General features: G+C 44.4%; 1 protein-coding gene across 1 annotated transcript; it reads left to right on the top strand.

Moving 5' to 3' along the window:
- The first annotated feature begins 1,199 nt into the window (after positions 1-1,199).
- Positions 1,200-25,966, top strand: LOC146505853 (TBC1 domain family member 12-like). Its single transcript, XM_085182411.1, has 13 exons — positions 1,200-2,623; positions 11,294-11,429; positions 15,070-15,203; positions 16,782-16,864; positions 16,958-17,075; positions 17,147-17,253; positions 17,627-17,710; positions 17,814-17,908; positions 18,084-18,155; positions 18,244-18,372; positions 18,525-18,634; positions 18,909-19,167; positions 19,244-25,966. Exons 1-13 carry the CDS (start codon positions 1,494-1,496, stop codon positions 19,313-19,315), a joined length of 2,529 nt encoding a protein of 842 aa, XP_085038537.1. The 5' UTR covers positions 1,200-1,493; the 3' UTR covers positions 19,316-25,966.
- The last annotated feature ends 742 nt before the right edge of the window (positions 25,967-26,708 follow it).

Below are 26,708 nucleotides of genomic sequence, written 5' to 3'. Positions count from 1 at the left end.
CTCAAAGTGTGTTATCTTTGGCTCAAGACTTTTGCACAGCACTCCAAAGCACTAAAAGAAAACGGATTTCCCCAGAATCCCCAAACATGGACGAAGGATGACGGAGAGTGATGATGAGGAAGCAAAGCGTGTGGAAATTTTTTCCTGGAGGTGAAGAACCCAGGTAGTGAGAAAGAGAGTGAATCCATCAATAATGTTTTCCACAGAGAATAAACAGGCATCTCTTCTAAATCCAGCCTTATGATATCTCTGGGAGTCCTGCGATGGCTTGGGGCAGCAAAACCCAGTGTTTGAAGTAAAGCAAGTTTTTGCTTTATTTTCAGTGTTAATCATGTGTCATATATCAAATATCAGTCTTCAAACGCTGATCTTTTTCAGGCTTTTTCTGTTTTTGATTACTTTTTTCTGCCATCTTATCTGTGAATCTTTGACCTGCATTACCCTGAATAAAACTCAAGAATAAAGTTTGATCTCTCTGCAAGAGTGACCTGGTCAATATGCCAGCAGACATTAAGAATAAACAATCAGATTTGACTGATGAACTATGAAAGATCAGGACAGCATCATTATAGTTTGGATTTTTTCATTAGTTTTGCTTCATTTTGAATTATTATTTTTGTTTCAGTTAGTTGCTCATATCAGTTTAGTTTTTATTGTTCCAAAACATTTAGTTTGTGTGAGTAATGCCGAGTGTATTTGTCAGGACTGGATCCTCCTTGTGATTTCTGGCTTGATAAATTTGACCACAATGACAAAAGCTCAGGTGATTTCTCGAATAGTATAATTTCAGTTATTTTTTTTCTAGATTGTTAAAAGCACACAGAGCATAGTTCTGCCAGGCGCTTGCTCAAATGGTGATCATCTGATTACAGGTTTTCTCCATCTTTGTATTAATATAACGTCTTACCTTACAACATACTGTGTCTTGAGACAGTTGTTGTTGTGATTTAGTGCTATATAAATAAAACTGAACAAATTTTTTCCAGTCTAGTCTTCAGATTAGTATTAGTTAACTGTAATAACTCTGAGTTTGTTTGAGTGTTTGTGTGCTTTTTTAATGGGGTCAACAGAGGTTTGAGGTGCAGTTACACAGATTGACCGCAGGGTGTCACTGTAAACCTCTCCAGCGAATCAAAACACAGTTGTGGTGAATGACGTCATTGTTGGGGAATTTTCAAGATGGCGCTGGACTGTGGCCGGGATGCCGCTGCTGCTGCGACTAGCTAACAGTTGGGGGATTTAATTAATCTTCTGCCCGGTGGCGACGCAAGAAAGCGGCCGTGAAGCGTTCGTTTGTCTGCATTAAACACCTGAGACGGAAATGTTGCGCCGGGTGTGTGTCAGGTAGCGTTAAACCGGCTCTGAAAATGCAGGTAGCCCCTTCCTCCAAGAACAACAAAACCTGCTGCTGCGGAGCTCGGCCCACCGGGCAGGGGGACTCGTTGCAGGAACTTACGCCCGCGGCAGAGGCTCGCTTGGCGGACTGAGAAGTCATGGAGACGGTGAGGGAGAACGGAGGGTCGTTCGGAGTCGACTTGAACGAGAACGAAGAGGGAGAAAGAGGTGGCGGAGCGGGGAAATCAGCACTCAGAGACCGCAGCATCGCGCTGCTAGCCGGGGTCAGCGCGGTGCAAGACGCTGGGAAGGCTTTCACCGGCCTCGGCAGGGATGTAAACACTGACGCCTCCTTGAAAGGGAAGATAATGCTGGAGAGGCTGTTCCCCGGCCAGGTTTCCGGGGTCTGCGGGGACCACAGTGGCCTGAACGGGTTCACTGAGGAGGAGCTGTCGGTGGTCGAGTTGGAAGTAGGAGGAGGGCTTGGCCTTGAGGGCACCACAGCTGCTTCCTGTCCAGCTGTGCTCTCAGTGGAGAAGATGCGGGGGGACAGCAAAGAAGAAGCCCGGGATTCAGACTGTGTTAGCCCGGGGGGAGAGGCCACAGAAGGCGGGAGTATCAGGACTTCTCTGCCCGGCCATGAGCTGGCATGCGCGGTGAGGGAGCACCGGCGGAACTGCGCCTGCACCGCGGGGGTAAACATGCCCAACGGGGCTGCTGACAGCTGTGAGGGGGAGGCAGGGTTATTTCCCACCCAGCAGCTTTGCGTTTGCGACTGTGAAGAAGTGAAAGTGGCCAACGGGGGTTTCCACACACATGACCAGGACCTGGACTCGGGCTGCTCGCCTGAAAACACCCCTGATTGTGAGTTTAAATCGAAGTCTAGGCATGAGAAGAGGGTAGGGTCCCCTGGATTAAGTGCCAAATCCCCCTCTCCCTGCCCTTCATCCAGTGGCAGCCCGCTCTCTGAGCGCAACACCAGGGATGAAGAGGAGGTGGACGACGATGAGGAGGGTTTCAGCGACCCCAGCTCACCTCCCGTCAGGCCGCAGAGTCTGAGGACTAACCCCAACGTGGCCGTGTCCCTCAGCTGTGACGCCACCCCGCTGTCCCCAGAGGATGAGGAGGATGGGGGCTTTTATTTTGAAGGGTACGACGAAGACCTGAGGGGCGTTTTGGAGGCGGGTCGCCGGCAGAGCGCTCCGGACACGCTGCCGGACCTGAACCAGGACAGCTCGGACCCCAAGCAGATGCCAAAGAGGTTCGGCATCGCAGATTTCTTCACCAGGTAAAATGATCACGTGGTCTGCGGGGCAATAAGGAGTGCACGTGCTAACTCCCAAGGACCCCTCCCTCCTCATATGGTCTTAAGGCTTTAGTCTTACTACTGTATTAAAATATAAGTAAACAACACGAAGACAACTGAAAATGATAAAATACAAGGTTTTAATTGTCAGTCAATCCAGGCTCAATTATTTTAGTAAAGAAGCTCATAATTTAAACATTAAAATAGAATAAAATAAAGATTTAAAAGCTGATTGGACTTTAGTTAGATTAAAATACATTTCACATATAGGAAATACCTTCTTTTATTTACTTATCTGTCCTAAGATTCATGGAAATAAACAACATAAGGCTGAAAAATATAAAACACACTTTTATTAATTTGTGCTTCCAAATGCAGGTTTTAGGAAATAAAGCTCATGATGTACAGATTTAAATGCTCGGTGATGAAGATGCATCCTTGCATCCAGCAGCTGTCTCCACCTACTCTTCTCCCTCCACCTTTCCACATTAAAGGTCACTTATTGTATTAAACAGACGACCTCTCAGAGCTGCTGTCTGGGGCCTGTAACACTGTAAAATCCTGCACGTTGATCTCAGTCCTGTATGTGTGACACAGCAGGCATCAGCGAGCATCGACTCAGCGCTGCCTCTTTCCCCGGGGCTTCACCGCTCCCTTTGCTCTTTTCCCGGAGCGGTTTCAGCCATTAGAGGCGATTGATCACGCCGTGTAACCACCGTGCAGCTGCCCAGATGCTGTGACTGTGTGCTGATCAGAGATTACATGCTCTCAGTTCCTGAAAAGCTGATTTTTAGACGTGTCACATCGACTTTGAATAAACCCCACACGCACAGGTGGTTGAACTAAAAGGCTTTGAAACACAGTCTGGGCTCTTTAGATGGAGCTTTTTAGCCTCTGTGCTAGAATTAAGGCAACAGAGCAGCAACACAGGAACACGTTTCCCCTTTTTAACCAAAGAAGTGAGTCACGCTAAAGCAAAAGAGAAGGTGAATAAATGAAGGAGAGGCTGAATTACTAAGCTGTAGCTCTTAATGTACAAAACCTCCAAACATAAGAGCAAAGCTGGAGATATTTGAGCTGATATTTGGATTATTTTCAGGTTGTTGATGACTTTGTGATGATTTTGTTGCCGTCCTGACGCAGGGACAGCGCTGTCTCCCTCTCACTCTTTGCCACATAAACAGGGCAGTGACTCAGTGACTTTTGAGGTTTCACTCCTACAGTGTTGGTGCTAAAAAGCAACGCTAGTTCATAACCTGTTTGAATCTGTGTTATCACCACCTGTTCGTCCATTATGAGCCTGCTATTGAGTGCATCCTGAATTTGATTGCTTTGTTTCGGTCTTTTATTTATTCAAACCAAGATGGCCGTTCTTTGGTCATTTTAATTTGGTTCTTGTTGTTCCAAGAAAGAGTAGATCTTCAATGACTGCATGAGCCCCAGGCCGAGGGAAGTGGGCGCTCTCCATATTCCCAATGAAACCGAGGGAAACGCCCTCCTCCTGCTTTGTCTCGTTTTGAGATGACAGATTGATGGCGTCATTTCCCATGCACGCCACACAGACCCTCTTAGCAAATATACAAGTAACCTCCTGTTGTTGGACTGGATAATGTTGCTGACGGGACTAAACACGACATTTCAAATGAGATATAAAATCAGATAATGCGGTTTAATGTTGCATGACGTAAAGAGTTGTCTGTCTTCTCTTAAAGGAAGACGGCACTGGTCCTACGATAAGTAATAAGTCAAAGTTTGAAGGTATGTGTTGATTAAATGTTAAAATGTTGAATAAAGCAACAAAGAGTTAATTTGCAGAAAGGGCGTGCTGGGAAAGGAGTTGTTCTTTTCAGCTCTACCAGACTCCTGACAAAAAATTATAATTTGATTTCACAGGAAACAAGAGTTTGTTTGTTTTAAAAACCAAAGGTGATTAGACAACAATCTCACACATTTTTGGAGGTAAAATTCCCGTTTTTGTGAATGGAGTCTGGTGGAATGTGATGGCTTCACATCCTCGTCAGAGTAAAGCACTGAAAACGCAGCATCCGCCTTTAAATATGCAGCATACGAACACTGAAATCATTTTTTTGTATTTTATTTCAGTCAGCTGTTTGTAAAGTCCCACTCTATGTTCTGTATTCTGTTCTGGTCCTTATCACCTACTCCTGCTATGTGCAGCCTTTTTTATTGTAGTGCATCTCTTCCTGTTTTGTAACAGCTGAAAGTACACACTCGTGCTTTGTATTAAAAGTCAAATTTCCGGTCAAATACTTGACAGAATTCCTCAGTTGTTGGAGTCGATCTTCAGACAAGAAACGGTTACATTTATCAGATTGTCTGCAGTTCAACAGGAAGCACACAGGGCCTTCTCAGAAATCAGAGCAGAGCAGGTTGGGTGAGGAGCTGAAAGCAGCGGCCTCCTGCAGGCTGATAACTGAAGGGCTGTTTGTTCAGAGATGAGAACGTCTACGTTTGTATCTTTGCCTGAAATGCGGTCCGTTTTCTGTCATTCGACTGATTAGATTTGGTCTGGAGTCAGTTTTCTTGTTTGTCTGCTGTAACCACAACACCGCAGGTGGTTAGGACATCCAGACCCCGCTAATTTGGTCCCAATGCTGAGCCCTGCTGATTTTAATCACGCTCGGTGCGGTCTGGTGCCGCGCTCATTGATTTCTGCTCAGTCAGAGCCAGGAAGTGTGGATGCAGGTGTGCGCAGTATCTGTTTGAGAGTACGGAAGAGACGCTCTGTCGGTAACTGATGATTAACCCAGAGCACCCAAACAGAAAGCAAACGTGAAGTCTCAAGGTTGGAGATTGATCTGCTGGCGGATATGTGCTCATCCATAACCTCGTTAGTCAAAGGATCCTCGGCAGTGGTGGAAACCCGCCGGGCGCTCCGGGACATGGCTCGGTTTATCTAACAGCCCAGTTTTAGTTTGTTTTGCTGAACTTTGTGAGTGCCGTCGTTGTCTTTGGCTTCGTTTGTCTCTCCTGTTGGAACAGCTAACCTCACTTCAGTGTTGGTGCTTTCGTGTTATGATCTGAAATCACGACCATTGCTGCTCCACGTTGAGTTCATATTTGCTTGAAGTCGTCTGTAAATGGCAAAAACAATCATCATGGTTTTTTGTTGTTGTTCATCGACCAGTGTGACTCACTGAAACCAGCCGTCCACTCTGCCCCTCACACCAGAGACCACACAGAACACATCATCTGTGCCCGCCGCTTCATATGACTTTAACACTAAGATGCACTAATTCAGTATTTATTGAAGTTCTGGTGCCGAAACTACTCGGATTGTTTGTGATTTTAGGAAAAAAAACACCAGGACATTTTGCATGCATGAACAGATGGGATCATTTTCCATCACTATTCCGCATTTTTCCACGAGACAGGCTGAAAAATCAGAATGATAACCGTGGAATTGAATCTCTGGGGGCGCGAGGCTGCACTCAGTTCACATGATTTAATATGCTGCAGATATTTGCCTTCTACAGTTACGTATAATTGCTTTGAGCAGATAAGGCTGCAGGTGAAGTTCGGTTTCCTGTTTTTACTGTGCTGGAAAGGAGGATTGCTTTGTTTCATCCTGAACTGACTGCATGATTTCCTCCCTCGTGACTTGAACAGTGACTCCAGCAGCAGAATAAAGATGTTATGTTACGTTGATAGTTACTAGAAGAGCTCCAACGTTCCTCTGAGCCACACAAGGAAGTGAAAAAGAGAGAAATGCAGCAGCAGAGAGTTTCCCTAAGGTTTGGTTGCATTCAGAAACTTGAGCGTTGGATTTTCCTCTGTTTGACTAATGAAGTAGTAAAATAGTGCCTGACTGGCCGGTGCAGGAACATTTCTGTTTGTTAAATCTGCATCTGGGTCTGGGCTGGTTTTTTGGGTTGGATGCGAGCCCTGCAGCTGGCTTGAATGTCACAGCGTCTCAGAGGAGATCCAGACAGACGGAGGAGGAAGGCCAAGGGGAAAACAGCCCAGCTGGAAAAGCTCCACTCTGGCTGTGTGGCCCACAGAGCTCAGGCAGGTCAGCCAGGGTCACATACAGGCAGCAGTGCTACTTTAAAGTGGACCTGTTCTGTTCCTTACTTCCTGTCACCCACCTCCTCTTCCAGAGGTGGATGTTAAAGTTAAGTATGTACACGTGCGTCTGGGTCAGTTTTAGTTGGTGTTTTCCCACTTAAACCTTCTGTTTGTGAGGGGCAGCCAATCAGGAGAAAGATGGCTTAAATGAAAGTTTATTTAACCCTTTAAAGCCGGTCAGAGCAGCACGCTCCGTTTTGCGTAACTATTTTTAAATCCCGGTAGCTCTGCAACCACGTGAGCTAGCACAATAATTTTTTTTGCATATGAAACCGGAGGAGTTGTACTTACATCTTATGCCATCAGCTTGTCCTCGGTCACAGTTTCCTTCCACATATAGTTTTGCAAAAACTGCATAAAAAGCACTTGCAGCAACAAAAACATAATATTCCAGAAACACGCTTTGCCGATCCGATCAGCTGTTCGTAACACTTCCTACGTCCATCAGCACTATCGCATATCCGCCATGACCTGCCCGAAACCGGAAGTGACGCCAATTTTGCAGAAATGTAGTTTTTTACCATCAGGGCCTCATGAGCCTATACTGGTGTTTTTAAAAGTTATCTTTGACTTTATGACTTTCTGTGTCGTTTCTGGGATGCTTAGGACTCATATTGCACTGCTGGAAATAGTTTATTTTGATGCATATGCTGCTTTTTTGCAAATTTGCATTATAATATTTATTTTCGTTTTTCCTGCAGTGTATAAAAATTGGTGTATTTCAAAAATAAAACTATGAAGACACTCAAAATAAATTTCCTGTGGTGGGAAACTATTTTGTGCAACTTTTTTGTATTTACAGTTTTGAGGGATAAGCCTCTTAAATTTCTCTAACTAGAAATATATGTTAAAAAAACAAAAACGATTTTCAATTTTTTTGTAGTTTATTGCACTTTTTTGCAATTTATGTAATTACTATGCACTTAATGCAGACATATTATTAAAATCTGGGCTGTAATGGTTGTATTGATGTATATCAACTTGAAATGCTCCCAAAAATGGCTCCACAGCATGTAAAAATATAATATAAGCTCTGGCGGACTTGGTTCTATGGTAGGTCTTAAAGGGTTAAACTATGAAAGAGCCCAAGATTAAACAACAAGTGGAACTGCAGCTCTGAACATGCACAGCTTTGTGCTCACGTCCTGCTTCTAATCAGCTGTTGGAATAACAGCCTTCAATTATTTAAGGTCTTCGTTAGATGTGCCCACCTCTGCAGTTAATTATTAATGCAGTGTGTAGTGCAGCCTCAGTGTTTCACACAGAGTTACGCTCTATTTGTGATGGCAGCACGGTGTTTTAAAAACAAAGTCATAAAAAGCCCCTCGTATACTTTTGCAGGAATAGATAATAGATGATAAACAGCTGCGCCTCCCGTCAGTGCTTCAGCCCCGTGACAGACTCGCAGCACATCCAGACCATCTGCTTCAGGCTGCAGCTTGCAGCAGATCAACAGGACAGAGCAAAGTTTACGCTATAAAAACTGCTTGGTTAGGTTTGTCTCAGAATAAAGTTTACCCCACAATTTACTGAATTCTCTTCTACAGCTTCTGACTTCTACATCAGTCAGGACAAGCTCGGGAGAGCGCCCTGTGGAACAGGAAGTCAAGAGTCTGGGATTATTTCTGTCAAAATAAACACAAATTGATGCTTGAATGGCTCCCACTAGTAAAGTTTGTGTGAAACACTGAGGTTAGGTCTTATCACACACAAACACCCACAGAGGCTGAACGTCACAGCAGCCACAGGTTTAAACGAGGCTTCTGATCTGAGGGACAGTTTGATGTAACGACACAAAGCTACGCGTCAGCTGTTCTTCTGAGGAAGGAGCAGTGACAGTCTAACCTGCTGCATTTCTTCTTCTGCATGATTAATGTGCGCACTCCTCGGCGGTTTGGAGAATCCTGGCAGGACGCTGTGAATCAACATTTCACTTTCTTTGTGTTTGTGATCTTCTTTCTTCTGTAATTACACCAAACAGTCACATTATTGCTCAGATAAACAGCCTCTGCTGTTAGTGAGAAAGCAACTTCTCCTTTTTCTATTTCTGGACTTTCTCTCACTTGTTACAACTACAGCCGCAAGAGAGGAAGAAGATCAACACACAGTTCAGTTTTTAACCAAAGTCTGTCAGCATCTACGAGTTTGTTTGGTTTTTTGTGATAGTGGAGTTTTTCCATCAGTTATAAAGTCATGTTTATCTGTCATTTTGGCGTTAAAATAATAAAAACAAGGATTTTATTTCACAGAACTGCTAAAACACTGTCGCTTGCACCGAGAAGAAAATAATCTAGAGTTTTAATTCCACTTAAGTTCAAATGAAATGTTCAGCTTTGTCCTCTGATCCGTACGTCTGCTCGGTCATGCAGACGGTTTTGCTCTTTCTCATTTCTGTCTTGAAGCTCTTTCATTTCCTAACATTCCTCATTTTCATTGATGGGTTTAATAATTTACATCAAACACTTTGATCTGGCTCGTTCAAATATGCAGTCTTGCAGTGCAAGTAACAGCTGATATTTCCAGAAATGAGCACCTCACACCAACCGAATATTCTGTGCCTGATGGAAAAACTGCACCGACATTTGTTCGTAGGGGTGCATCGTGTAAATCGGGAGTATATTTATTTATTCTTGGCATTAGCAGGTCGATGATTTGCATGGTTTGGATCATTAAGCTGGGTGGGGGCTCACGTGGGTGGATGTTTGATTATTTACAGACTGAAGGAGCGAACAAGAAAATATTTGTTGTTTAGAAATGATCGACCTGACTTTAATGGCCACCAGGGGGCGACGAGTCTGAGTGCAAAAAGATTTGGGAGTGCTTACATCCATCTTTTATCTACAGTCTACAATTACCTTTTATTACCTTTTAAATGACTGAAAGTATTGAATGAGCCACAGACGCTTCAGCAATAGCATTTATCTCAGCTGAGGGAGAAAGAGCACAAAATGACGAAAAAACTGGCGCCAGGTTTTCTGTAATCAAAGTAAAGTGTAGGGACACGGCGATCGTGGCTTATTCTTCTCAGCTGCTGCAGTGCTGCACAGACAGCTGAGCTGCAGAGGAAAGAGCAGATGCAGCGTGTGGGTCTTTGAAGCTGTGAACAAACTTGACCTGCAGAGCGCGAGGTGGGATAATATTTGCTCTGCCGTCTCTTCGGAGCCGGCTCCCATGCATACGTGTCTGTGTTTGTTCTCTTCCCGCCGGCTGACCAGCAGACTCTCCCAATGAAAACTGTCGATATGGCAGCTTTGCCTAAACAGTCTTTTTCCTTTGGCATCATCTTAAAAAACTGCTGTAGCTGCAACATTTACCGCATTACGTCTTTGCTGCGTGTCTTTCTTCGTTTGTTTGAGGAACTGAAATCGGCCTCTGCAGCTTTTCTGACCAGAGTTCACATTCTTCACAGATGGCTGGACTTCCACTGAAATGGGAACCTGCCAGTGTGTCGAAATGTGTGAGTGATAGGGAACGCTTACAGGAATCTCTTTAAGGGGAAGACGTTTTATCAGCACACTGAAGGAGGTCAGAGGGACACTGAGCATGTAGCCTGTGTGAGGATGAGCAGAGGTTTATACAGTGACTTTTAATTTAATGATGCCGTGCAGAATCTGCCTTCATACTATGAACATCTGCAGAGTTACAGGCCCTCAGATATGTAGGGGGTGGGGTTTGTTTATATTCATGACTTAGTTAAAAACTAAACTGTCCCAATCTAAAGCCAAAGTCTGGCTAACGTGGAGCATGGCTATGATGGGATCTGTCAGATGCAGCGGAGCAGAAAGCAGCATCGATAGTCTGCATGTTTGATCTGGTTTCTGATTATTTCAGTGCCAGCTTTCAAGACTCATCTCAACATGTGGAGCAGGTGCTGCTCAGGGCAAGTTAGAGCAAATGACTCCTTTTTATCTATGTTCGATACCAGGATTCCTTCTGACTGATTTATGGAGCCTATCGCGTAAAGCAGTGCACACCCTGAACAGGTCATCAGACGAGTGTGCAGCTAAAACGAATAAATAAACAATTAATAAAAAGGTAAATAGGTACAGAAGCAATGTCACGTTTTATATAAATTTTCTTTTTTGTGTTTAATATTAGTGATGATTAATTTTATTAGTTTCTAAGGTAGATGAGTGAAATAAAACTGTAAATGAAACTGTAGAGTCGATTTTATTCATGTATTTATTTTCCCTCCTGATTAGAAGACACCATCTCTGTCGTCGAGGCAACACTTTGACCTCTTGTCACCCTTTGATGTGTAAAATGAAGCAGAAATAAGAAACAAACAAGAAAATACACAAAAATATGAGGTCAAAACTGTAAATTAGGGAAGTGAAATAAAACGAGTTTATACACAAGTTGATAATAAGAAGAACGTCTGTAACATTTTATAAGTTTATTAAAATACATCAGCTAATGCATAAAAACTCTTATACTTAATGATGAAGAGAAGTTTTATTTGTAACATTTTGCTTGTCCTCCATATGATTGTGAGAGATGACGTTTATTTCCTTCCTGTTGACTCTGATACATGTTTACTGAGCTCAGTCTGCTCTCTTTCAGGAGCCTGTTTTCTAGGAAACCCAAAGAGCCCAAAGCGACGTCTCACAGCTCAGCAGGGTGGCGACTGTTTGGCAAGACAGCAGCCAGAGAAGGCGATACGAGCAAAGACCTCGCCTCCACGCCGACCGCGGAGCAGGTTGGCTCTTTAAACACACACAATCATATCATCATCATCCTCCTCCGCCCAGGGTGTTTAATCTGCTCCCAGCCACAGTCGGTCCTTTATAAGGGCATGAAACTCTCCTGGGTGAATCATCTGAGCAGAAACATGAGCTGCTATGTTGGAAAATCAGATAAACAGTGGAAGGAAGAAGCCTTAGGACTCAGAAACAGAGGGCGAGGCGTTAAACGAGCTCCGCAGGCACAATAAAGGCTCTGTTTGCTTTCAGCGTTACTCGCTGTGTGTCCTCCATGTCCACTCCAGGTCTTAACAAAAACGCTGATTATTTTAAAGCACGTCCAGCTGTGTCCACCTGCAAACTCAGTTGTCCTCTTTCCTTCTGTCGGCACCTTTTCTTCATCAGTTATTGAGATTTTACGTCTTTCTGAACCGTTTGCGTTGTGGGAACACGAGCACTTCATTTTCTCAGCGCAGGCTGCAGACTGTTCATGTTCAAGTCAGAGTTTGAAGCCTCGTCAGTGAACTCTGAATGTCTTAATGTAAATGTTGCCTCCAGCACAGAGAGGGGAAATAAGCTTCACACTGTGAGGTAAGAACTAATCATCTGCAAATAACTGACATCCAATTTATAAACGTAAACAGACTGCAAAGTGCTGCAACTCACCTGCGAATTAGCTGAGGTAAAGTCTAGCAGGCAGCTAGCAGCTATACCCACCTGTTAGTCAAAGAGGCCACGCCCCCTAATAATGCAAACTTGCAAATGCAGTTTAAACAAGTGAGATATAACCGTACCCTCGGTACAGTTGTCATTAAGCAGAAGTCACCTATAGAGACCAGAACAGTTTCTTTGCAGGACTTCTGGAGCCCCTAGTGGATGTTAGAGGAACTGCACTCTGGAGCTGTCCTGGGGGTTGCTGCCTGCTTGCTGTTGGAAAATAGAGCCATGAACACTGCGTCTGCAGTCCCATCCCATGCACTTTCTGCTTTATTTATGCACTTGAGCAAAGTTAAACTTTTTTATTTTGTTTACATTGAAGAAGCTGTGATGCAGCTCTCAGCAGTCACATTCAGAGATCTTTAACTGGAACACCTGCTGGGGTTTTCCCTCCCATGCAGCTACGCTGAAGTCCAGTCGATGCTTTTTGTTCCGGCTTGTTTACCACAGGTTGCAAAGCTTTTTCATGCACGTTCTACCAAACCAAAGTGGGAAAGCACTTTCTCTGTGGGATCTGGCTTTGTGCATGAAGCCATTGTGACACTTTGGGGTGGCTGTAGCTCGGGCGAGCAGGTTGGTGGTTTGATTCCTAGTCTGCATGGCAAACATCCTTGGGCAAGATGCTAACCACAAATTGCTCTCCGATGCATCCATCGGAGTGTGAATGTGTGTGAATGTTAGTGAGAAATGGGTGCGAATGGGTGAACGAACAAGTTATGTAAAGCGCTTTGAGCGCTCAGAAGAGTAGAAACGTGCTATTTAAGAACCAGTCCGTTTACCATTTACACTGAAACAGGAAACAGCCAAACCTGAAAGCCAGGACTGTTTCCACCGAGCTGGACAAACACACTATTGTCTGAAACATCGCTGCAGCAGGAAGATGTCCCAACAACCTCTGTGCTATGGAGCACGCAGCAGACTGTGACAGGCGCAGTGTGAATGTCTCCCTGCTTCCTGGTACAGAGACTGCAGAGCTGCACCGGGCTGGATTTACCGGAGTCTTATTTAAGGAGCCAAACCATGTTTAAACCATCAGTTGACAGTTAGCATCATTTGGCAGCTTCAGAGCTGTCCTTCTGCACTATTGAAAGGAAACAGTTTAAGTGAAGTCAGCCTTCCTCCTCCTCCTCCTCCAGCAGCTTTGTGTCTGACGTGTCAGCTAGCCTGAGCCAAAAACATCTGGCCAACTCTTTTTCCGATGAATCATCTGACTGCTGCTGCCATCATGTGAGCAGAGCGAGGGTAGAGGCCAGCAGCTGTTGGCAAAATACCTTTAAAGCTCCAATCAAAGGTCAGAGGTCACCCAGTCATGCTCAGTGTTACTGTGGCAGCAAAGAAAATCCCGCTAAGTGTGACGTAGTTTTTTATCCGGCAAACTGATGTGAAAATGTATTAAACTCAACCAGAGGAGGAGGCTGGTGTGTGTGTGTGTCTGCATGTGTGTGTGTGATCATCATCTGCCTCCGCAGCTTCAGGCTGTGTACGTGTGGATGTTGCCCAGCACATTACATCATTTTACAGACATGGTGTTGTACGTAAACACAGGCAGGCTAACAGCGTTAGCATCAAGCTGGTAAACACATGTGTGCAGATGCAGCTCCTCTCTGCTCTGCAGCATCTGGATTTTTACTGCTCGTAAAAACTCTCCTCAGACATAAATACCACGATTACGTGGAGCTTTTCTGCGCTCACACAGACTCTCGACCTGCAGCAGACCCACTGTCTGATCTCCTGATCGTCAGTATCGCAGAATTAGGAAATCTTATCTGAGTTCTTCATTTGTAGTTCTGTAGAGTCCAGCTAGCTGCTAACGTAAACGCTCTCATCCAAATACATCACTTCGGCTTGCTAACATGGATGCTTTTAAACGTGGAGGCACAAACCAGTGGGTGATGTCACTGTGGCTACATGCATCTTTTATTTACAGTCTGTCTAACAAACCATAATATGCACGTTGCTGTAATGTCAGGGGAAGGTGAGCAGCATGTTTCACGTCAGGGTTTCCTCAGCTCCGTGTTTTTATATCTCGGCTCTTTGGAAATCACCAGGACGGTCACATGATGCGTATCTTTTTATGACTCTCACTTCATGTTGAATGTGGTGACAGAGCAGCCTCAGGGGGCGACCTCTGTCTCCCTCTGCTGGGCATTCACGCCTGAAACCAGCTGATAAAAGACGTGTTGTTCTGTTGAGCCCACAGCTGTCCTGCTCCTGTGGATAAACGGTTTATTGTACGGGCCACACACACACACACACACACACACACACACACACACACACAGAGTGATTCTCTGTGCTTGAGCTGATGAACGAACGCTCTGTTTATTCTGAAACTGCAAATAATCTGTTACAAACATTTTTACTAAATTCAGAAACGATGCTTTTACTTCCGTTTGTACTCGAGACAATTGTGGAAAGAAACTGGACTTCTTTAAGTTTCTTCCACCTCTCATCCAAGAAGCTTTTTCAGTTCTAAGATCAATTAACGGGGAGCGATCTCCACCATGTGCCTCCATCTCACCCTATCCCAGCATCCTCCTCTGCTACCAACCCTCTGCATGTCCTGCTTCACCACATCCATCTTCTCTGAGCTCTTCCTCCTTTCCTCCTGCTTGGCAGCTCCATCATCCTTTGTCCAGTAAATCCACTCTCCCTCTTCTGCACATGTGCAAACCCTCTCAGCTTCTCTACCTTTGTCTCCAAAGCTCGCCCGAGCTGTCCCTCTGACACTTGAAATGATCAAACCTTTACAAAAGCAGTTTTTGGGTCTCAGAGAAGAATTGAGCTGAGGACTGTGGGAACTGAAAATGATGTGAGACGGCTCTGAATTTGTGTAACTGCCAAAAACACCCTGTTGAGTTGATGTTCAGGTGTAATTACTCCTCTGAGAGCGATGCTGTACTACACGTGTACTACATGATCATCTGTTTCTTTCTTTAGTCTCCTCAGCAGGAGCCGATGAAGGACTCCAGCGTGCCCTCGTGTCCTCAGCGCCCCCTGCTTGCAGGGAGGAGGAAAAACCTGGAGTTTGAACCTCTTTCCACCACGGCGCTCATCTTGGAGGACCGCCCTTCGTAAGTTCTGTGGTGGCTTTAAAAATGCAGTTTTAAGAATGTGCTTTAGTGCCTGTGGTGGAAAAGACTGGGGCTGGTTCTAGATTACACGCTGTGGTGTTGGAGAAGGCATAAACCTGCTGATACGTGTACTTCTGAAGCGAGTGCATCTGCAAACAGGTGGTTTTGTGTTATTCCCACGTTTAAGCTCAATGGTTCCAACTGTGTAGTGTAGGGCATCCGTGCTGGTGCTGATCTTTTTACCAGTACACTCTGGAGTGTTTGAAAACCAGCCTGCATTGGTGCTGGTTTGTTTCTCACCTCAGCTTCTGACTCAATGTTTCCAACTTTGGGCTCAGCGGTGTTGGGAAGTCAAGTTGCTGCTGGTCTTTATTCTCTGGAACCAGTTGGAACTGGTTCTACATTATTATTATTATTATTATTGTTATTGGCTGAATGCACTTGCAGATTAAAATGTTATATTTCAATGTTTCATAGCTGCAGAAACAGACACCTGAGTCAGTGAATGACATGTTTTATTTTTGTGAAAAGCAAATGAAAGGGCCGAATATTTCCACCACATACATGTGTGTGTATCAGTAACACGTGTGCTTGGATATTAGGGGTGGGGAAAAATGGATACTGTGTAGCATGGTGATATTTTGTTTGCTAATAATGTATGGATACAGGGACAGCAGAAATCGATACTTTGTTACAAAAAGGTTTTTGTGCTCTGACTTCAGAGCATGTTGATCCTTTTTCTGAGCAAGAATCCTGACATTCCTTCACTGTCCAAATGTGTTTAATAAACATGACAGTTTACTTATTTTAATTTAAGACATGTTTTATTTTAATTAAGTTTAAAACTTTTTTATTTAATGCAAAATTATATTTTGTTTTAATTGACTTTCAAATTCTTCAGTTGCTGAAGGGGCTGCATAGTTTTCATAAACTGCATAGTTCAGAATAGCTATAATTGTACCAGATGGTTGATTCAGTTAAGTTGGACTAGACTGTAATACAAACCGTTCAGTTTGTCAACAATCAAACTGAAATGAGAGAAAGACTGAGTGTGAGACTTTGATATTAGAGAAAATGATGATTGATAAAGTTTACCTTTATGTACAGAATCTGAATATCGCAAAATATTTTAAAAATCGCAATAATATCGTATCGTGCGTTAAGTATTGTGATAATATCGTATCGAGGGATGTATGGTGATTCCCACCTCTAGTGGATATGGATTTGCATTGGAAGACTACACGTGGTCCTCCATGACTGTTTTTCCTGCCTGTATGTGGAAGTCGGAGGTTCGACTGTGCGATGCAGTGAAAACACTTTTTAATCAAAGGTTTAATATCAGTCTTTATTGTTCTTTGTCCCTCTGTGGTGAACAAAGATGAGCGAACAGTTTTACATCAGAGTCAAACTGGTGTAAAATGTCAGATTAATGAGTTTTTCCCTGAGTGAGGGGGAAACACTTCAGGATGAGGTCACTGTCACAGAGAGACAGAGCCGCTGTGTGTGATCACCTGACAGGAAGTAAAACCAGAAAACAAGCTTTCCAGCTGGCTGAGAGCTCGTCTGTCTGTCCTTCAGGAACCTGCCGGCTAAATCTACGGAGGAAACTCAGAGACACAAGCTGGAGTACGAGGAGATGGTGGCAGGAGCCAAGAGGAGAGGTACGCGCACACACACACACACACACAGATGTGTTGATGTCACTGGCTGCTGTTCTTGGATTTGATTGGCTCGTGCTGTTGCGTCTCCGTCAGAGCTGAAAGAAGCCCAGAGGAAGAAGCGTCAGATGAAGGAGAGACACCGGCAGGAGGACAGCATCTCCAACGCCATGGTCATCTGGAACACCGAGATCCTGCCTCACTGGGACTCCATGTACGTCTCCACCGCTGTGTGTGTGTGTGTGTGCGCGGGTGCTTGTGTTTATTTACATTGTGTGTGTGCAGGAAGGGAACGAGGCGGGTCAGAGAGCTGTGGTGGCAGGGCCTTCCCCCCAGCGTCAGAGGAAGAGTTTGGAGCCTCGCTATCGGCAACGAGCTGAACATCACACCAGGTACAAACACACGATCCTGAACTCTCTTTTGACACTAATGTTAAATATTAAGTACATTTTTAAATGCTGCAGTGACTGCAGCTGTTTATTCAAACCACCACGAGTCCCACAGGAACGCTAAAGTGCTCTCTTATATGGAGAGATGGAGGCGTGCAGAGACCGTTTAGATTCTGGTTCAAACATTTGCACAGTGGGAAGAACACAGCTGGACGTTGCACACTTTTAATTTTGATTGCATGGTAAAAATTTCTGCACACAAAACTGTGACTGAGGCTCAAAGAGATTCAAAACGATGGATTTGCATAAAAACTGAAACTCTAACCTTTAAAAGTTGCCGATTGAGTCTGCAGAGTCTAATTTTGTCTCGCTGCAGAGCTCTATGAGATCTTCCTCTCCAGAGCCAAAGAGAAGTGGAGGAGTTACAGCGAGACCAGCTCGGTGAACGACAGCGAGAGCGGTACGACGCACCTCCTCTCTTTGACCCTCACAGCTCCAGTTTCAGCGACTGAAAACTTCATTCTGGAGGTTTCAAAACGACTTCTGTGTGTTTCTCCCGTTAGATGGAGGAGCATCTCTGGCCGACAGAGAGTCCAGCCTGGATCTCATCAAACTAGACATCTCCAGAACCTTCCCCTCGCTCTTCATCTTCCAGAAGGTAAACACAGCAGGCAGAGGACCAGTCAGGTTTGCAGCCCTGCAGCAGCAAATGCAGCAGTTTGATTTCTGCAACGATGAGAGAAGAAGTTGGTCGGATTTTCAGACATTTGTTTTTGCACTTGTCAGTCACATCTGTGTCTCACATGAATGTCTGCTGTGTCTTCCTCCTGCAGGGCGGTCCGTACCACGACCTCCTCCACAGCGTGCTGGGTGCCTACACGTGTTACAGGCCTGACATTGGCTATGTGAGTAAAAGCATCATGGCAGCTGTTACCGAATATTTAAAAATCTCGTTAAGACTGATCCGAAACCGAAGCGTCTGTGGACTTTCAGGTGCAGGGCATGTCCTTCATCGCTGCCGTGCTCATCCTCAACCTGGAGGAGGCCGAGGCCTTCATCACCTTTGCCAACCTGCTCAATAAACCCTGTCAGATGGCCTTCTTCAGAGTCGACCACGAACTGGTACGCAGTCTGTGATATTTCGTAAGAGGGAGGAGGGAAAACTCAGAAACCTCCTGAAGTTGGTTTGTGAGTAAAAGTGAAAGATTTTGACTTTTACTCACATCACTGTGAAAATTAAACCTCTTCCTCTTTGTTCTCCCCGTTTCTGACAGATGTTGAAGTATTTTGCAGCCTTTGAGATTTTCTTCGAGGAGAATCTTCCTCGTCTCTTCAGCCACTTCCAGACCAACAGCCTGACCCCTGACCTCTATCTGATTGACTGGTGAGTTAATACAACTTTCTGTTACAAATTTACAGCAAATCTTTTAGATGTTTAACACAGATTAGATTGTCAGTAAGATTCATCGACTTAAAAATGCCTTAAAGTTCATTTGGATGTAGCTCACCTGTTTGAGCAGGTGACCTGTAACAAAGGTCACTGCAGGTCACCACAGAGTCATGCAGACGCTGTTTGCGTTGATTTGGTTTTAGCGGTGCATATTTCCATGCCGATCTTCACACACCTGCAGATTTCACTCATGTCTGTCTCCCTGCAGGATCTTCACTCTGTACAGTAAGTCACTTCCTCTGGACGTGGCGTGCCGGGTGTGGGACGTCTTTTGCCGGGACGGCGAGGAGAGCTTATTCCGGACGGGTCTGGGCATCCTGCATCTGTACGAGGAAGTCCTGCTGCAGATGGACTTCATCCACATCGCGCAGTTCCTCACGCGCCTGCCGGAGGACCTGCAGTCGCACACGCTCTTCAACGCCATGGCCAGCACGCACATGATCAGCAGGAACCGCCGCTGGGCTCAGGTCAGGCTCACGGTCAGAGCGCAGGTCGGCGCAGCTCGCTCGCAGACAAAAAGCTAACAGCTGTGTTTCCTTCCAGGTGTTTTCTGCCTTGATGAAGGACGGAAACAAAGAGGCGGATAAAAACACGAGTCCAGCTTTGAGAAGCTAACCCCGACGCTAACTCCAGCTGTACTCAAACTAACGCCTGGAGCTCGCGCTAGCTCCCCCTGCCGCCGCTGACGCCAGCCACAGAAGCTAGTTGTGTATCTTGAAGCTGCGTAGCCTGAAGCTAAACTCAGTCCTGGGCTCAGCTACGAAGCTTGAAGTGAAGACGAGGCAGCCGTGGAGGCGGGGGCGGAGCCGCTGACCAGTCTTGGGAAAGGAAGCGGCAGCTCGGCGATTCCTGAAACCTCTGCTGGGACCAGAAGCGTTCGGTTCCTCCTGATCTTCAGCTGCCAGTCAGTATTTCTCACAGATTGTGTGGGAGTAACAGACGGCTGGGAAGAAAACCTAAAAGCAGTCCGACTCCTCCAGGTCGGGACGGCGCTAACGCCGAGCGTCACGCCCTGCGTAATTCTCCAAGACTCTAAATCTGTAGGTGCTAATGAGTTTCTCAAGGCTTCAGAAATGACCTCTGTGGTTCAGTTATTAATGTGAGTCCTTGTGCTTCGAGTTCACAAACACTCTTACTTTTTTTTGCTGCTTTTGTTGTAATATTAGCTTCAAGAATGACGACAGTCTGACTACTTTATCTGCTAGCAAAACAAACTCACGACACGGGAGGTTTGTGTGGAAGTAAAACTAAAGTGTTGCAGTTTACTCGCTGCTTCTCTGGCACCAGTTTTGGTGGGAGCCGCCCAGTTTGGGAGATATCTGCTGCCTTCTCAGAACTAAAATCAAAAAGCATTTTTAATATAATTCTGTCTTCCTGGGAATCAAGACCACCTTCCTTAAAGAAGGATTCATGTACCCAAACTCACCGTGAGCATGTTTCAGGATCTGTGCAGAAGGAAGCGTCGATCTGTCGCGTGTCCGTTAGCTTAGCGCCCTGCTGAACAGGAGATTTTACCAGAACCAATCAGCAAACAACCTACAGGTGACATCACCTGGCCAACGATGTGGTTTGATGCTGCTGCCCTTCATTATTAGAGCCTGTAGATGTTACCTAGCAACCACCACTAGAGTGCAGTGTGTGACAGGAAGCTGTAACCGAGCAACCGAGCAAAGAGGGACGGCATCCGTGCTAACCTTTAACATCAACGCTGAGCCTCGTCTGTGCTCGACTTTTGTTACGTTCAAACTCGTCCACTGGTCCCACACACAAGTCTTGTGGATTTTTGTGATTAAGTCATGATTTTTGGAAAAAGACTTATAGACGATAGTCCTGACCAGACGCCCAGAGCTCCTGAGAGCTGACGCCAAATTCGAAGCGTCCACCTCACGCTCCGTGTTCCCGTCACTTGTGCACACAATCCTGAACTCCCTCGTTTGGTGGAAGAAGCAACCGCCTGCTGTTTTCTGGCTCATTCATTCGATTCATGTTCAAGAGAAGGCAGCGATTATCTGTGAAGTTCGAGCGCTCACACCAGTCAGGGCTGAACTGGCCCTTTAAGGACGAGCAGATGGTGAAAGTGAAGCTTTTCGAACCAGTTAATGAAAGAGTATGTGTTTGTTTTTTTAAACGTTAAGATAATGATTCCACTTAAGTGTTTAATACTTCTAAATATATTCTAAAGGTGGGAATATTAGTGCTGGTGTTTAAGCAAGAATTTAAAAGGACATTTGTGTTAGTATTTGACATAATTTGGTTGAAATATCCACAAAAACCCTTTTGGGTAGAGCGTAGATGTTTGTGCTGACGAATGGGGCCATCAGGGTTTTAAAGCCAGCGTTTCCCAGATCCAGATTTGCATTCAGAGCACTTTATCACGCAGCATTTAAGCCCCACAGTGAGGCCTCCAGGTCTGCGGCTGCGGCTTTTAGCTTTTAGTAGTTTGGGCTTGAAAAATGACGCTTTTATAGGCTTTGCATTAGATTATTTCGTGCTTGTTTATTAAAACTTAGCTAAAAAATTTGACTGAAGTTAACAGAAGAAACCGCTTCATCTCTGCAGCATGTATGCAAGCAGCGCGTTTGAACCCCGAGGCCTAAAACCGAGACCAGAGGTATTGCTGTTCACTCCCAGAAGATCCTTGAAAACATTATTTCCTTTCAAACATCCTCCAAGTCGCCATCTTCTCAAATTTGCAGTCTTTCTTTGTCATCTCTTGTTTTGGATGAATTCGATCGTACATTCTGATTTTCTGTGGATCAACCGTTTGGTCTACAGAAATGCCAGAGGGGAGAAAAACTCTGCTGACTTTTAGACTGTTTGAAGCTGCTCGCACCAACACTCCAACGGGATCATTAAAGCAATTTTTATTTATTTTTTCTTATATTACTCGTTTTCTTTCAAAAACAAAAAGTCTGTTCAAAAATCGAGTTACTGCTGCTTTAGCCTGCCTACAGGCAACTGCAAGCCACTTTGCAACCCACCGTCACCACCTTTGCTCCACCTCCTCCATGTTGTTCCATCTGCCAGAGCAAACAAACACAACAGCGTCGTCCTGAAACAACAGGAAAATGATTGTTTTTGGATATTAATTACTTTTTACACAGAAGAGTAACACTAATCTGAGGATGCAGATGTTACCAACACACTGACTGAACGAAGCTTTGCCCTCACAGCCGTCACTAAAAACACAACAGCGCTACAATAACGAGCAGATGAGCAGCGTTTCTACAAGTTTCTACTCTTTGTTGCTCGTTGAGCTCGTGGAAACACTTCTCTTTGATTTCCACTCACTACATCAGCCTGATGTGTTTGCACAGCCGATTAAAGGCAGCCAGAGGACGCCACCTCCTGTGAGACGGGCAATGATGGAAATATGTGCCAAAAAATAAAATCAAGATATAAAATGTTTCAAAAACATACTGGACTATAGAGTGAACTCTGTGCTGTCAGACTGTTATATAATTCATGGATGGTATCTAATGGATGTAATAATAAAGTTAAACAATCAACAGATGAATTTTAATCAGTTACTGATCTATAAACTATTCTTTGTATCAGGTGGTAAACATTTGTTTCTGCTGTGACGCTCGATGTTGGGCTGCTGTTGGAGCCCCTAGTGGGCGTTAGAGGAAGTGCAGCAAGTAAATGAAGCTTTGTTTTTGTAAAGAGCTCGCTCTATAGTCCTCTGCACCGATCAGCAGTGAATGATTTAGGGCTCAAAATAAATGCAACCCCCACCATGACCATCAAACTACCGACAAGCACTACTGGGGAAGTCTCCACTCAGCCTCCAGCGAATGCACAGGCCGCCACTCTTTCCATTTAACGCTGAAAGCTCACCAGAGACGACGAAGATCCCTGGATGAGGAAATGGTTCATGTCCTTTACAGCCACCAGCTGATCAGTATTTCTGAGGTGGTAAAGATGGAGGTCGTTTCCAAACTTCAGGGTTGTTGCTTCTTCTTCTCTGGTGACTGTGTGAGCGTCACACCTGTGTAACACCTGGATTCACCACACACAGTTATGATCAGTGTTCATTAAAACATCTGCAAAAATTATGTTTAAAAAGTTAAAAATGCAATTAGTGTTTCCTTCAGGAAAACTACAGACCGTCCCTTTAAAACGTCTGTTACCTTCCACCGAGCCTTACAACCCAGGAAGTGTCACCGCCTTTCAAAATAAAACTCGACCAAAGTGTTAACGAAGCGCTTCATTAAACAAGGCTGGAAACAGAGTCGTGATTTATTATTTTTAAACACACGATCATCCAGCATTTAGTTTTTTTCACAGTGAAGCACCCAAACGATAAAACATTCATTTCGAGTTGTTACTATTATTGTTATTATATTAAATATTTTGGACCATTTTAAATCATCAGACTTTGCAGAAGACGCAACACCAGGTTAATGCGTGTTGAAATTTGAATCTGGAACTTTATTTATAGCAGGTCTGTCCAGAGTTTTCCAGCAGATTTACTGAAAATCTGAATTTCTAACGATTATTTTTGTCATTGTTCTCCGATTAGTTCTTCTCCAAAATACTTTTGATGTTTTTGTTTTATTTATTTTCTTTTTAACAAACAAAGAACACATTAAAAACTCCAGTTTTCTGATTTTTCTTTAAATAAAGGCACTTTTTGAAGACAAACTTGTTTTTTCTACACTTTAAACACTCAGTAACAAAGCTGCACTCAAAGCCTGTTAATTAACTTTTCTTCTACTTTTACATTAATTCCTCTCATTTGAGGTTCAATAACAAGTATTTTGTTTTGTTTTTGTTTGTTTTTATCTTGTAAATTTACAACTTTAATGTTCAAACTACATCAGGATTCGCTCAGCCCCTCAATTCTTTTGGTTCTTTTAAAAAATTAAACCACATTTTAAACATTTTTATTAATGTCTTTTTCTGCTTTTGCAATTTTCTCCAAAATGTCCAATAATCACCTCCTTCTTGCTTTGCCATGTAAGTGTTTATTCATCATGTAACATCTCCGTATGATGATTCTGACAGCCGAGGTTTCCCCGAACACGATCTGAATCCAACCTCATTCACGTTTTTGGGCTCGATAGAAACTTCTGGTCATTTTTAACTCAACACAAAACAAATGTGTGAAAACAAATCAGAGAAAATTGTATTAATGGATTTAGTTTTGATTGAAATAAAGGAAGTTATCAATTAAATATGCAAGTGAAAAGCAGTTAAATATTCAGAGCTGAATGAAAGAAAAGTGCAATAGAGACGTTGTTTGTGCAGTTTCATTACCCATAATCCTCAGCAGGTCGATCACATCACTCCAGATTACTAACAAACGCTCAGATGAGACTCACAGTCCCCTCTGACTCTTCAGCTTATTCCTTCTCTTTAACTTGTTTTATACTTTCATGTAAATCCATTCAGCTCGTTTCTGTTTTCTGTCAGATTTTAATATTTTAATGTACAGTTTTCTTTCGTTCCATAATGCCTTACAGGTGCTGTAAATACACTGTAAAAAATAAATCTTTTCATATAATGGCCACTAGTTAAATGTGTAAATAAATATCTCAGCAAACTCCCGCGTCTGTTTCCTCTTTACCGTTTGTTTTAAATAAATTCAAATGTTTGCTGACTTTGAGGACTTCACAGTCTTTTCTCATTGAGTCGTTGCAACTGAAGAACAAAAGTTGATGCAGTTAATCAGAAAATATAAGAGCCTGTAGTGGTACGACTGCACACCTTTGGAGCAGAAGTCATGAGTTCAATTCCCACCTGAGGCATCAAATCCAGCTACACGCTACGCTAAGCGACTGCTCCCATGCTGAGCCAGGACGGGGGAGATAATTGATGACGCCTCGTCATCTTCTAGCATTTAAGATGATGAGTTATTATTATAGAGTCTGTAAGTTATAACTTCAAATTTTACAGTTGAGCTTAACAAGGTGATGCATAAGATAAATATGTGTGACGTTCTAGGGGTGCAACAAGAAATCGGCCCCACTCGCGCACCAACCGTGACAGGTGATCATCTAATTACCCAATCATGGAGCAGGACTGAAGGACTCAGGAGGACTCCAGTAAGCCACACCCAGGTATCCGCGCCTGAGAGAGAAAAGAGGGAAAACCCACAGCAATCCTCTGGTGGGAGGAGTCACAAACAACCACAACACTGAATCCTAACATATGCATGTACGCAGATGATTTTACTACTGCACTTTGTGATCTTTTTATCTAGAAAGGTGCGATATAAATACTTACTTTTTACTTCTTCTGCATGATTTCTTTGTGTGCAGCTCAGACCACCAGGTGGCGCCTGAGGACCAGTTCACTCTGACACGTCTGTAGTTCTCTGCAGCATCTAAAGCCACTCTGGATTAGCATCTACACTTCCAGCTTTCTGCTCCACGCTCACAATAAAAACGAGGCCGTTTTTAACGTAACAAAAATCCCCAGAGAGGAAACTGTTCTGTGTCCACGTCATCATTCAGGTCAATAAGTCAACATTTACTCTGCATTTAAACAAAGACAAAAACAGAAGACTGAACTCCTCATAGCCAACACAAACATGACACGACTCCGACTGACTGACATCGCCAGCAAATTCAAACCGACTCCCCAAACCTGATGAAACTCGTCACAGAACAGCAGAGCTTCAGTTAAACTTCCAGGAAGCAGGAACTGTGTATTTGCACCTGTGCAGGTAAAAAGTGACAGCAGGGAAAACAGCAGGAGAGGCAACAAGATGAGCCTAAAAAGAAATGGTTTGGCAGGCAGTGGTCAGACCATCATCTGCTGACCTCTCGCTGGGTTTGCTTTAGTTAGCATTAGACGAGCTTCTCCAGGACGGCACATCCACGCGTGCCGTCACCAGAAGGTTAGCCGTGTCTGCCAGCACAGCGTCACGAGGAGAAGCCAGGAGACAGGTCCAGTATCTGCTCCTTTACATGAGGAGGAGCCCTGCCAGAAAACGACCTGCAGCGTGCTCCTCATGGGCAACCGGTTTTTTCCTACTGTGAACGTCATGGATCAATAAATTGAGATATTTGAACCTTGTGATCAAAATGAGAGAATAATGGAGACAGAGACGGCTCGGCTTTTCAAACCTGTCAGGTTGGCCTAAGAGGAGAGATAAAGTAGATGTGCTGAAAACATCCGTCAGCTGAGTTTACGACTCCTACACAATCAACATCGTTTCATCTTTCCAGCCTGTCAATCATCCTGATGCGTCACACAATAACTCGTTTCCAGGAAGTCCAACGCCTGGAAACGGGAAACTTTTTGTTTTTAGTTAGAGTTAGTTAGAGTTACAAATGTAATTTTGAGCGTGGAGGTCTCGGGAGGTGAACTCGGGTCAAAGTGGGGAAGAGGAGCGGCGCCCGCTCTCAGGGATCTCAGGTATTTCCGAAGCCTGCGGCGAGCGATGCTGCGAGGGGCCTCTTGCCGCATCGGAGCGAGGGGTTAGAATCAATGTGCGGAGACATTTGGCGGCAGTCTGCGGGTTTTCCTGTGGAGGTGGGGCCGGAGGGGAAGGAGGGCCTCTGGGATGCCACAGCAGGAGGCGGGGAGGCCGAGGTCACAGCCGAGGAGGAGAATGGAGCAGAGTTTAAAGAGCAAGAAACACAGATTCAAAGAGAAATGAATCAAATGTTACGTAAATGAGCTGCGACATCTTCTTCATTTTAAATAATGTTTGGAGGCTTGTGGAGTCTCCTTTTAACATAACGACAAAAACAACCCTGCTGTCTGCACAGAGCGTGACAGCCGGCTGGTTGTAACGGCTGTAGGAACAGCGGCTCTGCAGAGGTGGAGGGAAACCAAACAGGCTGTGGTGACGGAGTGATGAGTGCAGGACAGATGAAAGGGTGCAGGAGGAGAGATGAGTGATTCAGTCATCCAGACATCCCAGAGGAGAGGAAACGCCGACAGTCTGCACCTCCTGCTTCTTCATTTTCATCTCCTACAACTGTTTTCCTCTGAAATTCATAAAACATGCTTCAAAAACTGCTCGTGGTTAATCGTCCAATTATTTTTGCTT

Source organism: Neolamprologus multifasciatus, chromosome 13, assembly GCF_963576455.1.
Source record: "Neolamprologus multifasciatus chromosome 13, fNeoMul1.2, whole genome shotgun sequence".
Taxonomy (NCBI): domain Eukaryota; kingdom Metazoa; phylum Chordata; class Actinopteri; order Cichliformes; family Cichlidae; genus Neolamprologus; species Neolamprologus multifasciatus.
The sequence above is the reverse complement of the archived record's forward strand: the minus strand, read 5'-3'. Positions and strand labels throughout refer to the sequence as shown.